The following is a 16,410-nucleotide window of genomic DNA, read 5'->3' as shown; positions in this document are numbered from 1 at the left end:
CTCAGTGACATGGTTTCCATGGTTATTCAAGAGTTGGTGCTCCAGAGCTGGAGAGATGGCTTAGCAGTTGGGGTGCTTGCCTGCAAAGCCTAAGGACACAGATTCAACTCTCCAGATCCCATGTAAGTCAGACACACAAAGGTGAGGCAAGCGCAAGGTCTCACATGCCCACTAGGTGGTGCAAGTGTCTGGAGTTTGATTGCAGCTGCTGAGGCCCTGGCGTGCCAATTCTCTCTCTCTCTCCCTCCCTCCCTCTCTCTCTCTCTCTCAAAAAGAAGGGTTGTTGCTCTAGAGCAGGGGTGACATCTGCAGACATCTGCTGCCAGCACTGGGAGGTGACAGGGTTGACGGGGGACCAGGCAGTAGAACAGGTAGAACCTCCGTGTAAAGTCATTTCTGTTCAATGTAGTCATAAATGCTGGGTGTACTGTGGGGAATCATCTTGGCCTGGGGTGTCACCTGTGGATGCTGGAGCTCTCTGCTGATCCCAGTGTTTATGGGAAATAAATCTCTTGTGACCTGTCTGGGGCTGAGGTAGGGTTGCCAGCCATTATGCAAGGAGAATACTGATTTTGCGATTTTGCCAGGCAGGAAGCCAGCACTAAGACGAGAGAACACAGTTCCCTTGACACAAGACCTGAGCCCTTGGAGGCTGAGTCTTTGTGACTCACCAACATTCCAGCATTAGCTTCCTGCCACTTTGCTGCTAGGCAGAGAGAGGCTCACCAGGTCCTCAGAGCCACCCAGCCAAGTGCTTGGTGTCTGCCTTCAGTGAGTCCAGGCTCAGCAGCTCAATTATACCCCCTTCCTACACTTCTTGCCCCCAAGATAGCTATGGAGTCTAAATTAGGTCCTACGGGACCAAAATCAAGACATGATTCTGGAAGCTCTAGGGAGAGGCCTTTCCCCACAACTCTGGATGGATAGAGAACCCAGCTTCCCCCTCCCTATCTGCTGTGTGTGTCTGCGGCTAATCTCCCACCCTGTCTGGTTCTGATTCAGCGTTGACTGTGAGGGACCTGAGCATGGAGCCAGTGCTCCGCGTTCAGTGGGAGTGGCGCAGTCTCCTCACGAGGCTGAGATCAGGCCCCACGGGGCTGCATGACGAGGGGCAGCGTGAGCAGACTGTGGGGCTGAGTGTGTGACCTCGTCGAGAGGGTTTGTAGATGCTAACCCTTGCCATTTCCAGAGAACTGAGAATGACCACATAACTGACCCTAAAGTCGTGGAAAAGGACAGAGATGCGTCCTGAGGATGTGTCGGGGCCTACTGGTCCGAAATCGGTCAAGATTGCCACCTTTGGATCTGCCAGCTCCACCCCTCACTTGTACCCAACACCTTTCCCAGTCATTCACAGTCCTCTATTCTCATCATCTTGGTGTGGGGCAAAATGAGTGAGCCCCAGCTTCAAGGGAGCACAGTCCAGATGAGCTACAGAAGCCCTGGGAGCAACCCTGTTCTAAGCAAAGAGTCCTGGCCTTGAAGCCAGCCCTGGCACTGAGCACCACCCCAATCACCTCATGCCTGACTTGGAACACTCCTTCCAGCCTTCTGAGCCTCCACTGGGGGTCTGATAAGGTGGCTACAATGTTCCCAGTGTGTCAGCTACTGGAAGATTTTCCCAAAGTCACTGTGATCCAACTCCTGAATTCCTGCAGGCTGTGGGGAAGCAGTTTAAGGCCTCGCTCCCTGGAGCCAGTGGAAATTGGTTCCTAAAGAAAGAAAGAAATTGGGCTGGGGAGAAAGTGGATGCAATATGGGGGTGAAGAGCTGAGTTCGAATTCCCAGAAGCCTGGGAATAATCCCAGTATATCTATGCCCACCGTGAGAAGAGAGAGGAAGATAGGAAAATCACCTGGAAGCTCTTGGACCAGCCAGCCTGGCAAACGCAGCAGTGACCAACCAGTGACCGTGTCTCGAACAGGGTGAAGGCTAGATCAATATCGGAAGTTGTCCCTGCACCCACACACACAAGCACATACATATATACCACACACCACATACAAACAAACATGAAGGCGTTGAGCCCAGCAGAGAGAGGGTGGCTAGCTCTCTCCTTTCCCAGGGATGTGGCTTGGCATTCCTGGCCGCCAGCGGTGTCCACCACAGCACACAGGTTGTCCAGAGTGGGTTCCAGAGGCAGGGAGAGGGCAGCCTGTGACTCAGGCTACTCAGCCACCTGTGGGCTGGACGGCTGTCCAGGCATGACAGTGCAGGCTGGGGCGGGGCGGGGCAGGGGCCGGGTGGGGACAGTGTCCGTGTCAGTGACAATTGCAGACTGCAGTCCAGCCTCCTCAGTCCTCATCTGAGACCAGTGGGCTGCCACCTCGACGCTCAGCGGGAGGCAGAGTAAGTACAGATGTGGTGACGGGACTTACTTGATGGGCTTGCTGGTGCGGAGGAACCGACCGCAGAGCACTGGAGGTGCAGGAGCCCCACAGGGCCAGGAAGGGCCTCTGCACCCCGCTCTCAGGAAAGAAGCCAGAATGAGCCCCTCCTGTGAGCAGACGTGGCTCGCAAGGCTGGGGTCGCGGGCGGCGCTTGCTGCCAGCCGTGCCCCCACACGTTGGTTGTTACCGCTGGAGGCGGAGGGGCCGCTGCTGCGTGTGGTAGGCAGAGGTCAAGAACGTGGCTAAGCGGCCGGGCGTGGGGGCGCACGCCTTTCATCCCAGCACTCGGGAGGCAGAGGTAGGAGGATCGCCATGAGTTCGAGGCCACCCTGAGACTCCATAGTGAATTCCAGGTCAGCCCGCGCTAGAGTGAGACCCTACCTTGAAAATAAAAAAAGAATGTTGCGAAGTGCCCATAGCTCCCAGTAGAGCTCTGTGCAAGAATGACCCCAGTCCCCGTGTGTGCAGGCCCAAGTGGAGACCCTCCAAACAAGGTAGTGATGGCCGTCTACGCTGCGCGGCGACACTGGGGAGGCTGTGGCACTGGCCATCCTTGGGGCCTCTGGCCATCAGGAGTGTCAACTACAGTCCTCTCTCCGAGACCAGATGGCCCTGACCAGAGATGGCAGAAACTGGCTCTGTCCTTGCTCTCTCCTGGAGTCCCTGCCCACCTCCTCTTATTATTAGCAGATAGCAAACGGACCTTCCTCGCCTGTGCCCTTCTCTTAGCTGGGTCCCGAATCCACCTGGGCGAGACTCCATTGTCCAGCATTTGGAATAAACACCAGTGGCTTGGGTGCCCACGTCTGGTGGGATTAGCGGGAAACTGCGGCCCACTCCTTCTCACTCCACCCCCACCTCCACCCTGAGCTACGGTGACCTTGAGGATGAGTTCTTCCGTGGAAACACTGATGACAGGTCCAGGGTGAAGGGTCCCAGCCAGGCCCTCCCAGCCCCGGGAGCCACTGGGCTGCTGAGTTGGAGGCTCCCGGGCCTGGAGCAGCCTCACTCCGGCTCAGAGTTCAGACAAAGCTCTTTTCGATCTGCAAATTGACATGAGAGGCCCAGGAATGGGTCAGCCAAGCCTGGGTTTTGTCACTAAGAAACCTGGGAGACATTTCACAGGCCCTTACTTTCTGTTGGAGACCTCTGTGACACTGTTCTATTAGGATAATGGCCCAACACCCATGCTGCTTTGGAGTAAAGGAGACTAACAGCTGAGAGAGAGGCCAGGGGATACACAGGCAAAGGGGACAGACGTGTCCTTCCCCAGAGCCACAGAAGGCAAGCAAGAGGCAGCATGCGCATCAGTCATAGGAGCCTGGACTGAGTCCTGGCCCCATCACTCCTTGGCTGGAACAAACTCTTCCATCTTACTTAGCCTTACTTTGTTCATCTTTAAAAACGGGAATGATAACTTCCTTTTGGTGAGGATAGAGGGAGCAATATTGACAGCATCTCACAGGCCCCTCCTAAAGAGTGGCTTTCATACAGGATGAAATCTGACAGCTCAGGGGAACCTGAGATCTCCTAGTAAAGACCCGCTCTCTCCAGGGCCCTGGAGACTTCCGCCTCTCAGCGTCTGGTGTTTAAGGTGGAGGTGTGCAAGGACAGCTGCAGAAGCAGGCCCGGGGGTCGGGTGGTCCCGGGCTCACCCAGGTGAGCTGGCCTCCATGGGGGCCTCTGCGGTAGCTGCTTTCCAGAGGCCCCTGCGGGCCGCTCACGAGCTGCATGCTGAGCTGCTGGGGTTTGAACCTGGGCTGTTCTATCTCTATAGGAAGGAGCAGGCTGTGCTGAGACAGGGGAAGTTAAAGGACAGGCGATCATACCACCACCCACCACACCCCACAAAGAGGCCTCCAAGAAGACTCAGGCCTGCCACGGGAACACGAGGGGGAGCATGGCACAGCCAACTGGCAGGGCATTTCTCAGTTATCTGCAGGTTGGGGGATGCTGGGTCAGGGGGTGGAGGCTGCGGCACAGTCCAGGGCGCGGGGGAGCTGGGTGGGCAGGTGAGTGAAGGTTGCCACCAGACCTGAGGCCAAGCTTCATCGCAGTCAACAAAATGCTCAGGCTCCCTGAACCTTGGCTTGCCCATCTAGAGAATGGAGCCTGTGACCAGAGCAGCCTGTGGGTGGATGTGAGGCGGAAGGAGTTGGTAGGACCAGATAAGGGGCTCACAGTGGAGGGTGGGCCATGCACCTGAGCGCCCAAGGAGAATGGTGGCATTGGAGCCTAGTACCCGCCTCTGCAGGCAGAATGTTCTAGAGGAGAACACTTTTTGAATTCCTGGTGAGAGGGGAACTGCTCTGAGCCACTCAGCTCTGCTCAAAGTCAGGCCTAGGATCCTGGTCCACTGGATGTCCACCCGTTCTTGACCAGGGGCTCCCCAGGAACGCCTCCCCACACACTTGATTTGCATGTGTGTGTGTGCATGCATGAGTGCATGTGTGTGGGCATGCATGTGTTCATATGGGTTTAGAAGCCAGAGTTTGAAGTGAGCTATCTTTCTTTCCTCTTTCCACCTACCAGGCACAGATTCTGCCAGGCTAGACAGCCAGCAAGCCCCAGGCATTCCCTTGTCTCTACATCCCTGGCACCAGGATTGTAGGCATGCACTCCCGTGCCTGGCTTTTATAGGTGCTGGGGATCCAAATTCAGGCCCTTGTGTTTGCACAACAGACTCTTCATTAACTGAACCATCTCCTCAGTTTCTTTGATGCTTTCCATCCAGTTTCTAGGACCTTTAGTTTGGTGTTTTAAAAAAATCTTTTTAGTAGAGAGAGAATGGGCACACCAGGGCCTCTAGCCACTGCAAACAAACTCCAGACACATGTGCCACCATTTGCATTTGGCTTATGTGGGTAATGGGGAATCGAACCTGGGTCCTTAGACTTTGCAGGCAAGCATCTTAACTGCTAAGCCATCTCTCCAGCCCTGGAGCTGTTTTTTTTTGGGGGGGGGAGGCTAAGGTTCATCTACTGAGCATCCCCAAACCCCAGAATTTAGTTTTTGCCTGCTGACAGGTTGTCCATGGGCGGGGAGACCCCACAGAAGGGATTCACTGCAGGAACAGGCTGTAGAAAGAGACTGTCACCAGGAGTGGGTGCCGGCTGAGACTTTGGGACGCCACCCTGCCCAGGCTGACACTTCTTGGTTTCACAGCACTTGCTGTGTGTGTGGGTGTAGGGCACTGCCACCAGCACCTCAGACATGGCAGTGGGATGCTGCCCTGTGGAGAGGGCACTGTGGCACCTCTATCTCACGGCTGAGGCAGAGTCTTACTCAGAGTCACACTGAGAGGTGTCAGGAGGCCCAGCAGGCAGCCGGCTGCAGAGGGATCTCCTCGCTCCTGCAGAGATGGGAAAAGGTCTAGGGGCTGTGGTCAGAAGATAAAACACAAGCTAGAAAATGTACCTGGGCCACGGGGAAGGCTCCTGATATATAAATGTGGCGGGGAGGGGGAAGAGATGGGGGTGAAAGTAAACCTGGTGCCAGTGCCCTAGGAAGCCTGGGAGGCAATGAGCGTGAGTTGCCTCCTCCACAGGGTGAAAACAAGATGTCACTGCTGGGAAGAAACCCCCACTGCCTGGGCTCCTATCAGCAGCGCTTAGTGCCTCACAGTTCTGGAAGGGAGGTATCCAAGGTCAAGGTTTGGACAAGGCAGACTCCTCCAGCTGGTAGCTGGCCACGTCCTTGCTACGTCCTCACAGGATCTTCCCTCTGTGTGGGTCTGTGTCCTGACCTCCTCTCTCTCTCTCATGTTTGTGAAAACATGAGAACACCAATCCTATCAAATTAGGGCCCACCCTGTGACCTCATCATAATGTCATCAGCTCTCTATAGGCCCATGTCCAAATGTGGTCATGTGAGGGATTAAGACTTTAGCATATGAAATTTGAAGGACATAGTTCAACCTCTGGCAGAAGTGAGGGGTACACTCACATTAGAAATCAGAATTTCAGGAGGGGTCAGTTTCTCCAGAGAGACAAAGGAGCCTGGGGCCGCCTGGGAGAAGGAAGAATCTGGCCAGTGTCTGGGACCTGCCTGCGTAGATGCCATCCTCACTGCACACTTGTTTATGAGCAAAGACAAAGCCAGTACTTCCGAGGGCCTCGGAGGCTAGCTAGTCATGAGGCCTGGCCAAACACTAGGCACCACACCCAGAGCCTGTCAGAGGCCCTGTGTGGAATCAAGGATGCTGGCAGGGCAGAACGCAAGAGATCTTCTGCCCCACACCCGTCCAACATGAACCTTGATCTGGATGAGGTGGGAGGACCCTTGCCTGGGGCTTTTATCTTCTCTGCTGTGGCCTCCTGTCCCCAACATTAGCTGTCCACAACCCTGAAGCTCTATCCTCAGGCCACCACTTCCTCTGAAGGCTTCCTCCCTGAGCTGTTAGGGCCCATCACTTCCTGCCGAGGCCTCGTGGGTCTAGCTGATAGGTGGGGACAGCCCTTGGGAACAGTGGTTCCTGGGTCTCTCTCTCATCTCTTGCCCATAGCCGCGGCCCTCTAGGGACATTCCTACTCATCTTTTCAGAACAGGCCGCCACAATGCGGCTCCTCCCCGTGCTCTGCCTGATGCTTCTGAGCCCCGGCATAGCCACCCTCCGCCGGTTCCGCTCCCGGGAGATGAAGAAGGGAAAGGACCCTTCTGCTGGTGCTGCGACGGTTCCCAGCAACAAGGACTTCGCCTTCGACCTCTACCGAGCCTTGGCTTCTGCTGCCTCTGGCCAGAACATCTTCTTCTCCCCCATGAGCGTGTCCATGAGCCTGGCCATGCTCAGCCTGGGGGCTGGTTCCCATAGTAAGATGCAGATCCTGGGGGCGCTGGGTCTTGGCCCGCATGAGCCAGAGAACCAGCTCCACGAGGGCTTCCAGCAGCTGCTGCAGGGCCTCGGGCAGCCCAGAGAGGACTTCCAGCTGAGCCTCGGGAACGCCTTCTTCTCCGACCCGGCAGTGGGCGTCCTGGACAGCTTCCTGAACACCATAAAGAAGCGGTACCTGGCCGACACTTTCCTCACGGACTTTGGGGACCCCACAGCAGCACAGAAGCAGATCAATGACTATGTGTCAAGGCAAACCCAGGGCAAGATCGTAGACTTGATCCAAAACCTCGACAGCACCCACCTCATGGTGATGGTGAATTATGTCTTCTTTAAAGGTGAGTCTCGAAGGCTCTTTTGTCCTTTTTTCTAAATATTTTGTTTTTATTTATATATTTATTTATTTGACAGAGAAAGAGGGAGAGAGAGAGAGAGAATGGGCACACCAGGGCCTCCAGCCATTGCAAATAAACTCCAGATGCCCCCTTGTGCATCTGGCTAATGTGGGTCCTAGGCAATCGAACCTGGGTCCTTTGACTTTACAGGCAAATGCCTTAGCCACTAAGCCACCCCTCTGGCCTTCTTTTGTCTTTTTATCACCACACCTGGTTCCTTCCCACACAGTTGTCAGCTGGGTAGAAGGACAAGCAGCAAGCAGCCGTGAGTTGGGGGTCTCTTTGCTGTTCCTTTCACTGAGGAGGACATGGCTCTGTCACAGCCATGATGACAAAACCCACAACAACGCCACTACAGGCCTTTTCCCTCTGCACTCCTAGTAGCATTTCAGTCAGACGGTCAGGCAAGCGGCTCTGCCTGCAAGTCCTCTCCTTCACCTCAAGAACTGGCTTCTACCTCTACCTCCCTGTGGCTCCCTGCGAGCATCTGTCAGCACACGCTTCCCCTTCCCCGTCCAGATGCTGAGCCCCTCAGTGCCTGCCTTGCACAGCGCCCTTCGTACGAGACGCCCCGCCTCATAGTGCTCTCCCTATACAGGCCTGCTGGAGGGGAAGGGAGGAAGTACAAGTGGATAGAGAGGGGAAGGGAAGGAGGGAGGGAGATAAGGGAGATAAATTGTCCCTTCCTTCACAGATGGTGAGTGGTTCAATCTATTGCAACTGCTGTAACAAAATATCACACATCAGTGGCTTATATAAACCGTAGAAACCTATTTCCCAGAGTTCTGGAAGCCAAAGTCCTAGATCAACCACAAATTCAGTGTCTGTAGAGGCCCTGACCCCAAATTCATTGCTAGAAACTAATAGCTGGTATCCTTTCATGCTGGACGGGGCACATTTTCTTGGGGCCCTTTTTTTTTAATGAGAAAATGAGAAAGAGAGCAAGAGAGAGAATTGGCACACCAGGGCCTCCAGCCACTGCAATCAAGCTCCAGACACATGTGCCACCTTGTGCATGTGTGCAACCTTGCATCATCTTGTGCGTCAGGCTTATGTGGGACCTGGAGAGTCAAACATGGGTCCTTAGGCTTTGCGGGCAAGTGCCTTAACTGCTAAGCCATCTCTCCAGCCCTTGGGGCCTTTTTCTAAGAGCACTACTCTGCATGAAGGAAGGTCTGCTGGTGTCACCTACTCATCTTCCAAAGACCCCATCTCCAAACTTCAACCTCATGGGGATTGGGAGTTCAGCATATGAATGGAGGCACAAGCATTAGACCTTAGCTGTGAGCACCAAGCTTGCTCCTTGTCCTGGCCTGGCCCATGACAGCAGTCTGCAGGGGACCACTGTGAAGCATGGTAAGGGTGAGGGGCTACCTTTGATAACTATTAAGAAGTCAGGGGCTGGGGGAGATGAGATTGCTTGCTATATGTTGTCAATAAAAAGTTTTATTTTATTTTTTTATTTTATTTTTTGGGTTTCCTGAAGTAGGGTCTCGCTCTAGCCCAGGCTGACCTGGAATTCACTATGCAGTCTCAGGGTGGCCTCGAACTCATGATGATCCTCCTACCTCTGCCTCCTGAGTGTTGGTATCTTCTTGTTGGTTTAATCACTATAAACTCTACCTCCCATTGCCTTAGGCATGTTGGAATCACAGATACATGTGATACTTGTGTCCAGTTTTATGTGGGTTCTGAAGACCTTGAACCCCAGGCATCAGGCAAGTCCTTTTTTTAAGATTAAAAAACAAAAAACAAAACAAAACAAAACAAACAAACAAAAAACCTTTAGCCGGGCATGGTGGCACATGCCTTCAATCTCAGCACTCAGGAGGCAGAGGTAGAAGAATTGGCTAGAGCGAGATCCTACCTCAAAAGAGAGAGAGAGAGAGAGAGAGACTCTGCTGCAAACTAGATGGAAGGCAAGGACTGACTCCAAGGCTGTCTTCTGAACTCCACATATGTTCCATGGTGCGTGCATACCAAAACATATACATGTACCCCACATACACGTGCGCACGCGCGCACGTGTGCACATGCACACACACACACACACACACACACACACACCCAAGTCAGATGTTCTCACTCTTGACCTGAGTTTTCACTGGGAGCAGCATGAAGGAAGCAAGCTCCTGGAGGGAGAGCTCCACCCCTCGCAAGCAAGGCCCCCTCTCAGATCTGGGCGAAGAGTCTGCCCAGCAGCAGAGGGACAGCACACCTCCCGGGCCGGCTGGCTCTGCTGTGAGTGTCTGCTCCTTCTCCAGTGGGCTGGCCTTGAACGATTTCAAAGAACAGGGGAGGTCAGGGGCCTCTGAAGACAGGACTTTGGGAACACAGCAGGACAGAGGACTCAAAGGGACTTGTCTCTGAGGTCAAGGGTTCAGCTGCCCCTGCTGCTGAGGGCACCTGTGCAGGCAAGTGTGTCTCGTTCTTATGCAGAGTTCTCTCCGACTTCTACCCGTGTCCTCCTTTAGCTAAATGGGAGACAGCCTTCAGCCGCAAGAGCACCCGCCAGCAGGACTTCCACGTGAGCCCGGGCGCAGCCGTGCAGGTGCCCATGATGAGCCGTGAGGATGAGCACTACTATTTCCTGGACCGGAACCTCTCCTGCTCGGTGGTGGGGGTCCCCTACCAGGGCAACGCCACTGCTCTCTTTGTTCTTCCCAGCGAGGGCAAGATGCAGCAGGTGGAAAATGGCCTGAGCCAGAAAACGCTGAGGAAGTGGCTTCAGCTCTTGACAAAGAGGTAGGCTTCAGGCAACTCCAGGGACAGCCTAATGCCACTGTGGCAGTCAGGTTCTCATTGCTGGTAGAAATCACCCAAAACAGAGCAGCTTCTGGGGAAAAAAAAAAGAGGTTTATTTTGGCTTACAGGCTCGAGGGGAAGCTCTACGATGGCAGGGGAAAATGATGACATGAGCAGAGGGTGGACATCATCCCCTGGCCAACATCAGGTGGACAATAGCAACAGGAGAGTGTGCCAAGCACTGGCAAGAAGAAACTGGCTATAACACCCATAAGCCGGCCCCCAACAATACACTCCCTTCAGGAAGCATTAATTCCCAAATCTCCATCAGCTGGAAACATAGCATTCAGAACACCTAAGTTTATGCGGGACACTTGAATCAAACCACCACAGCCACCCAGACCCAGGGAGGCCCACACAGTGCTGGTGGGAGGAATCCACCCAGCCAATGAGCTGCCTCCGAATCAAAGACGTCCCATGAGGTCCAAGACCTGGGACGTGGCCCAGGTGGAGGGAGGGGGGATGGAAGCTGGGCTTCCTGGGGTGACCCAGAGAGAGCAGGCCATGTCCAAGTCCAGAGTAAGGGGAACTCCAGCAGAGACAAAGGCCTGAGAAAGAAGCCTATGAGGCCACTGGGTGGCGGCTATGGGTGGCTAGACAACTCCGTGCTAAGACACCCCGCCATGCTTTCTGCAGGCAGCTTAAGCTGTACATCCCCAAGTTCTCCATTGAGGGCTCCTATCAGCTGGAGAAAATCCTCCCTGCGCTGGGGATCAGGGATGTCTTCACATCCCATGCAGATCTGTCTGGCATCACCACCTACCCCAACATCCAGCTGTCTGAGGTAGGTCCAAAAGTGCCTAAGCACCTGCATTCAAAAACTACCATCTCACCCACCCTGCCCCACTGGATCCCATCCCGTCCTGTGCCAATCCGTGCCATCCATCTTATCCCACCCCTCCTGTGCCATCCTGTAATAGCCTATCCTCTCTGTTCCACCCCGTTCCACCCCGTGTGATCCCACCCTGTCCCATATATCTCACTCACCAACCTCATTCTGCCCCATCGGTCCCATCCTATTCCACTCCAGCATACACTGCCCCATCTCATCTAAGTCCCTCCAGTGCTGTTCAGGCCCTTCCTCCTCGTCCCACCCATCCCATTTCATCCAATCACATTCCCTCCTGTTCCATCCCATTGTGTTCTATCCTCTCCTGTCCTAACTCATCTCATTCAACCACGTCATGTGACTTCTTACAACGGGGCTGTCTCCCATTTAGCTAAAGGAGGACGCGGGGTGGAAGTGGGAGAGAACTCTGCATAAGAACGAGACACCCTTGCCTGCACAAGTGGCCTCAGCAGCAGGGGTGGCTGAACCCTTGACCTCAAAGACAAGTCAATCACATCATGTGACTTCTTACAATGGACCCATACCGTCCTCTTGGCCTGGGGGAAGGGCTCCCGTACTGAGCGGTCACACCTCAGCCTTCTCAGCTGCATGACCCCAAAAGAGCTCTTGAGTTTCTCAGTCTCCTTTCTATAGTCTGCAATGTCAGCAAGCCAAACACCATTCTGAGTTTTCATGAGCACTCAGTGATTGTTGCATGTGAAGTCACAGCTGGGCACAGTGCCCGGTACAGGGTATCCTCAGGGGTTCCATTCCTGGGTGATGAATGCTTCTGTGTCGGAACTCATAGGCAGGTGCTTTGCCATATCCCTGGAAGGTCCACCAGCCCCTGGGCATCTGGCTGAGGCCTGATGTCTCCCTGGGGCCCCTGGGTGTCTCCCTGCAGATGATACACAAGGCTGTGATGGAGGTGGACGAGGCAGGAACCAGAGCAGCTGCAGCCACGGGGGTCATGTTCATGTTCAAATCTGCCCGACCGACTGTTCCAAAGGTGATCTTCAACCGGCCTTTTCTGATAGTCATCATAAAGAGCAGTAACATCTTGTTCCTAAGCAAAGTGGTCCACCCCTGAGGTGGCCCTTCTACTGACTTCTTAGGGAGCCACACGTGCTCCACCACCTCTCCAGATATCTGTTGGTAGCTAGTGATTTGTGCATGTTTAGGTGACATAGAAGATGTCACAGATAAGAAGATCAATATACTGATGACTGGTTCCCCTCACACAGCTGCAAGGCATGGGTGTCTTGGACAACCTGGGAGGTCACATGTTCTTGCCCTCACCTTTCATTAGTGATTCACATTAGTGAGGCCTAGAGAAACTGGTTAACTTGCCCAAGAACCCACAGCATGTTCGTAGCATAGTCAGGCCCACACTCCAAGCCATCAGTGCTCAGTGCCGTGTGACAAAGCTCTCTAGCAGAGTGGTCCCAGGAGATGAAGGTTACCAGGAAACACATGTTTAAATCTTGTCCCCCACCTGTCAGTAACTGTCATGTGGTTTTATTACACTTGAACAGAACACTGGCATGAGGCTATTCTGCCAGCCCTCCTCAGTTATGGGACACTGGCATAACATTGCCCCTCTCTGGGGCCTTTGCTTCTCCATGTACACAGCAAAGGACGGGGCACAGAGCCCATCTGAGGACCCATGATACCGTTACAAATGCTGGGCTGTTCCATACCTATCATGGATGGCCTCCGCAGTCTGTGGATAGTCATGCGGGCATCAGAGTGGAAGTGTCCCGATGCAGGAAGTCACCATGTCGTGGATAAGGTTGTCATCTCACAGAGCTGGCTGGCGTGGGACAGTGGAGTTCTGTTGCAAGCAGTAGCATATCAGTCATAAACTAACCTTCAGAATTTTATGTTGGCAATAGTAATAATAAAGCATCATGCAAAGATTGAGTCTGTTGCAGTTACCTTATTGTTTCTGGGACAAAACACTTGACCAGAAGCAGCTCACCAAAGGAAAAGGCTTATTCAACCTGCACTTTCTGGGGGACATTTCATCACAGTGGAGAAAGCAGGGCAGAGCAGAGGCTGGGCATCACATCTTGCCCCAGCAGCTGCAGAAAGAAAGCTGCAGGAGAGTGAGCTGGCTAGCACTGGCAAGCAGGGCTAATAACCCTCAAGGCCCACCCCCAGGAGCACTCCTCCTCTGGCAAGACTCCATCTCCCAAATTGCCACCAGCTGAGGACCAAATATTCAAAATACATGAGGCTATATGGGATATTGCACATTGAAATACGCCACACTAGCCATTTTCCAACTTGAAGCTGGACACGTCGCCCATCACAGGACTGCATGAGGCCAAAACACCACCATTATCCCCACTTTATAGACGGAAGAAGCAAAGCTTTCTGAGGTTGGGTGGTTTCCCAGTCACATAGCTCACGACGTGGAGCCAGGATACATGGTGTAGTAGTCACTTTGCTCATCGCTGTGACTAAATGCCACTTAAGGGAGGAAGGGCTTGTTTGGGTCACGGCTTGATGCCCACGATGGCAGGGAAGGCACCCCGGCAGGACAGCTGTCAGCTGTAGCCGCAGGAGCACGAGGCTGCACGCTCCTGTCTGAGCAGATCAGGAAGTGGAGAAAGAATATGACATGAGGCTGGGCTATGAACACCAAGGCCTATCCCCACCCCTCAGAGAAAAACTTCCGGCTGGATCCCCCCCCTAAAGTTCCACAACCTCTGAGAACAGAACCACCAGCTGGGAACCAAGTGTTCAAACACATGAGCCTGTGGGGACGTTTTACATGACAGATGGGGAATGTGACCCACAGGCTCCCTCAGCCCTGGGCTCTGCTGTGGAGGTGAGATGAAGGCCTGGTCCAGGAGAGTCCCAGCTGGAGCATCCTGGACTAATGCAGATGAGTTCCCTCCCTTCCTACTAAGCCAACATGTGCTCTCTCTCTCTCTCTCTCTCTTTGGCTCTCTCTCTCTCTCTTTCTCAAAGAGGGTATTAGACACATGTAAGAGCAAATGAGTGACCAGGTGTGGTGGTGCACGCCTTTAATCCCAGCACTCAGGAGGCAGAGGTAGGAGGATCGCTATGAGATGACAATCCGAGACTACATGGTGAATTCCAGGTGGAGTGCGACTTTGATATCAGACAGCCGGTTTGAAACAGGCAGAGGACTCCCAGACAGAGGGACCAGCTGGCAGGTCTGTTGCAGAGGGTGTGGCACAGAGGGTGTGGCGCAGGGTTTGGCGCAGAGGGTGTGACGCAGGGCGAGGCGCAGGGGGCGAGGCGCAGGGGGCGTGGTGCAGGGGGTGTGGCACAGGGTGTGGCCCAGAGGGTGTGGGACAGGGGGTGTGGGATAGAGGGCGTGGCAGAGGGCGAGGCGCAGAGCGGACCACAGATGCTCGCCTGGACCAGAGGAGGGAGCTAGGGGACCAGAAAGGAGTTGGCCAAGATAGCAGCTCGGGGCTCCAGTCACAGGGCCAGGGTTACCCATGGTCCCCTTCGTCGCCACTGTATTGTGACTCCATCCACACCACACCAAGTGTCCCTGGCCCCTTCCTGCCCCTTGCGCCCCATTTGCACACCAGCTGAACCTCCCACTTTGTCGGGAGCTGCAGCTGCTCACACCTCCTTCTCCAAGGCGCCACAGATTGTTCTCAGGACAGACCTTATCCACGTGGGGAGCTAAGCAAGGGTGAGTGTAGGGCACCTGCACGTGCGGCACACTGTCCCCCTAAAACCGTCGTTCTTAGCCACCCATTCGCCTCCTGGGATGCTGTGGAAAAGTACTGTGGCCAGCAGGGCTTGAGCAAAACTGATTTGTTTACAGTGCTGAAGGCCTCAAGCCCAGCACTAAGGTACCAGCCTCTGACCTGGGGAAATGGCTCAGATCACCCTGTCACCCAGACCTGAAGGACAATTTGCCACATTGTTTGATACAGCGCTGCCCACCCATCCTGGTACCCAAGGTGACACCCAAAGCCCTTGGGTACTCAGGCCCAGAGAAGCTTTGATTCCTGAGAGTTTTTCCAGCCCATAACTACAAAATCAAAACATATAAATCTTTCAAGCAGGCTGTGGTAGTCACGCCTTTAATCCCAACACTTGGGAGGCAGAGGTAGGAGGATCATCATGAGTTTGAGGCTACCCTGAGACTACATAGCAAATTTCAGGTCAGCCTGTGTTACAATAAAAAACAAAAAAACAAAAAACAAAACAAAGCAAAAAAAAAAGTATAAATCTCCCAGTGGCAACAGCCAGCTGTACAGCTGTGGTCATCTGTCATACCACAGTGGACATGATGGTTTATAGCCATTGTCATTTTGAAAGGACCTGTGAGGAATTAACTAGGTTTGTTGTTATTGTTGTTGTTTAAACTTCTGGAAGTGCCTGTGAGGGACTATCTTGATTATGTTAGTTAAGATGGGAAGACCCACCTCAACGGTGGCTGGTCCTGGCCTGTAGTAAAGGAGAGAGCGGGCTGAGCAGCAATATTCATCACTCTTCCTCCTCACAGTGGCCTGAATGTGAGCAGCTGCCTCGAGCTCTTGCTGCCACGCCCTCCCCGCCAGGATGGACTGTGACCTGGAGTGGAACAATGAAATAAATCCTCTTCCCTTAGACTGGTTTTCATCAGGTATTTTGTCCCAGCAACAAAAAAAAAGTGACAAAAACAATGGACAACCAGCCAGGCCACCAGCTCTAGCCCAGGAGTCTCTCCTGCCTACACCAATGGCTCAGCTGTTCAGGCCCTCAGGCCATGGCTTCAGGAGGCTAACTAACTCCTACACACAGGAGCTGCCCACCTCAGTGCAGCCAGTGAAAATGTGAGCTTCAGACAATGGATGCAGTGTGTGCATGTGTGTGTGTATACTTGTGCACTTGTAAGTGAAGGTGTGCATGCAAGTGTGTGGCATGCATGTAGAGGCCAGCAAACAACCTGGGATAGCACTCTAGGGAACTCGGTGATTAGGACAGACTGGCCAGCCGGAAAGGCTAGGACACCCTCAAGGCACCTCCTGTCTCCGCCTCCCCGGCACTGGCATTGTGAGCATGTCCACCGCACCCACCATTTGGACAGGGATCCCACGTACAACCCAGAGCCTCCTCCGCAAGCGCTGTCCTGAGCTGTGTTCCCAGACCAGTGGATACGTTTTCATGCAAGCATGTGTCCTG

General features: G+C 53.9%; 1 protein-coding gene across 1 annotated transcript; it reads left to right on the top strand.

Annotated features, from left to right (window-relative positions):
* Positions 1–6,934: 6,934 nt before the first annotated feature.
* Positions 6,935–13,147, top strand: Serpina5 (serpin family A member 5). The gene is made up of 4 exons (XM_004665553.3): positions 6,935–7,556; positions 10,088–10,358; positions 11,055–11,202; positions 12,152–13,147. The coding sequence occupies exons 1-4, from the start codon at positions 6,947–6,949 to the stop codon at positions 12,335–12,337; spliced, it is 1,215 nt and encodes a 404-aa protein (XP_004665610.2). The 5' UTR covers positions 6,935–6,946; the 3' UTR covers positions 12,338–13,147.
* Positions 13,148–16,410: the final 3,263 nt, after the last annotated feature.

Source organism: Jaculus jaculus, chromosome 7, assembly GCF_020740685.1.
Source record: "Jaculus jaculus isolate mJacJac1 chromosome 7, mJacJac1.mat.Y.cur, whole genome shotgun sequence".
Taxonomy (NCBI): Eukaryota; Metazoa; Chordata; class Mammalia; order Rodentia; family Dipodidae; genus Jaculus; species Jaculus jaculus.
Note: the sequence above shows the minus strand (reverse complement) of the source record. Positions and strands in the feature narration are given on the sequence as shown.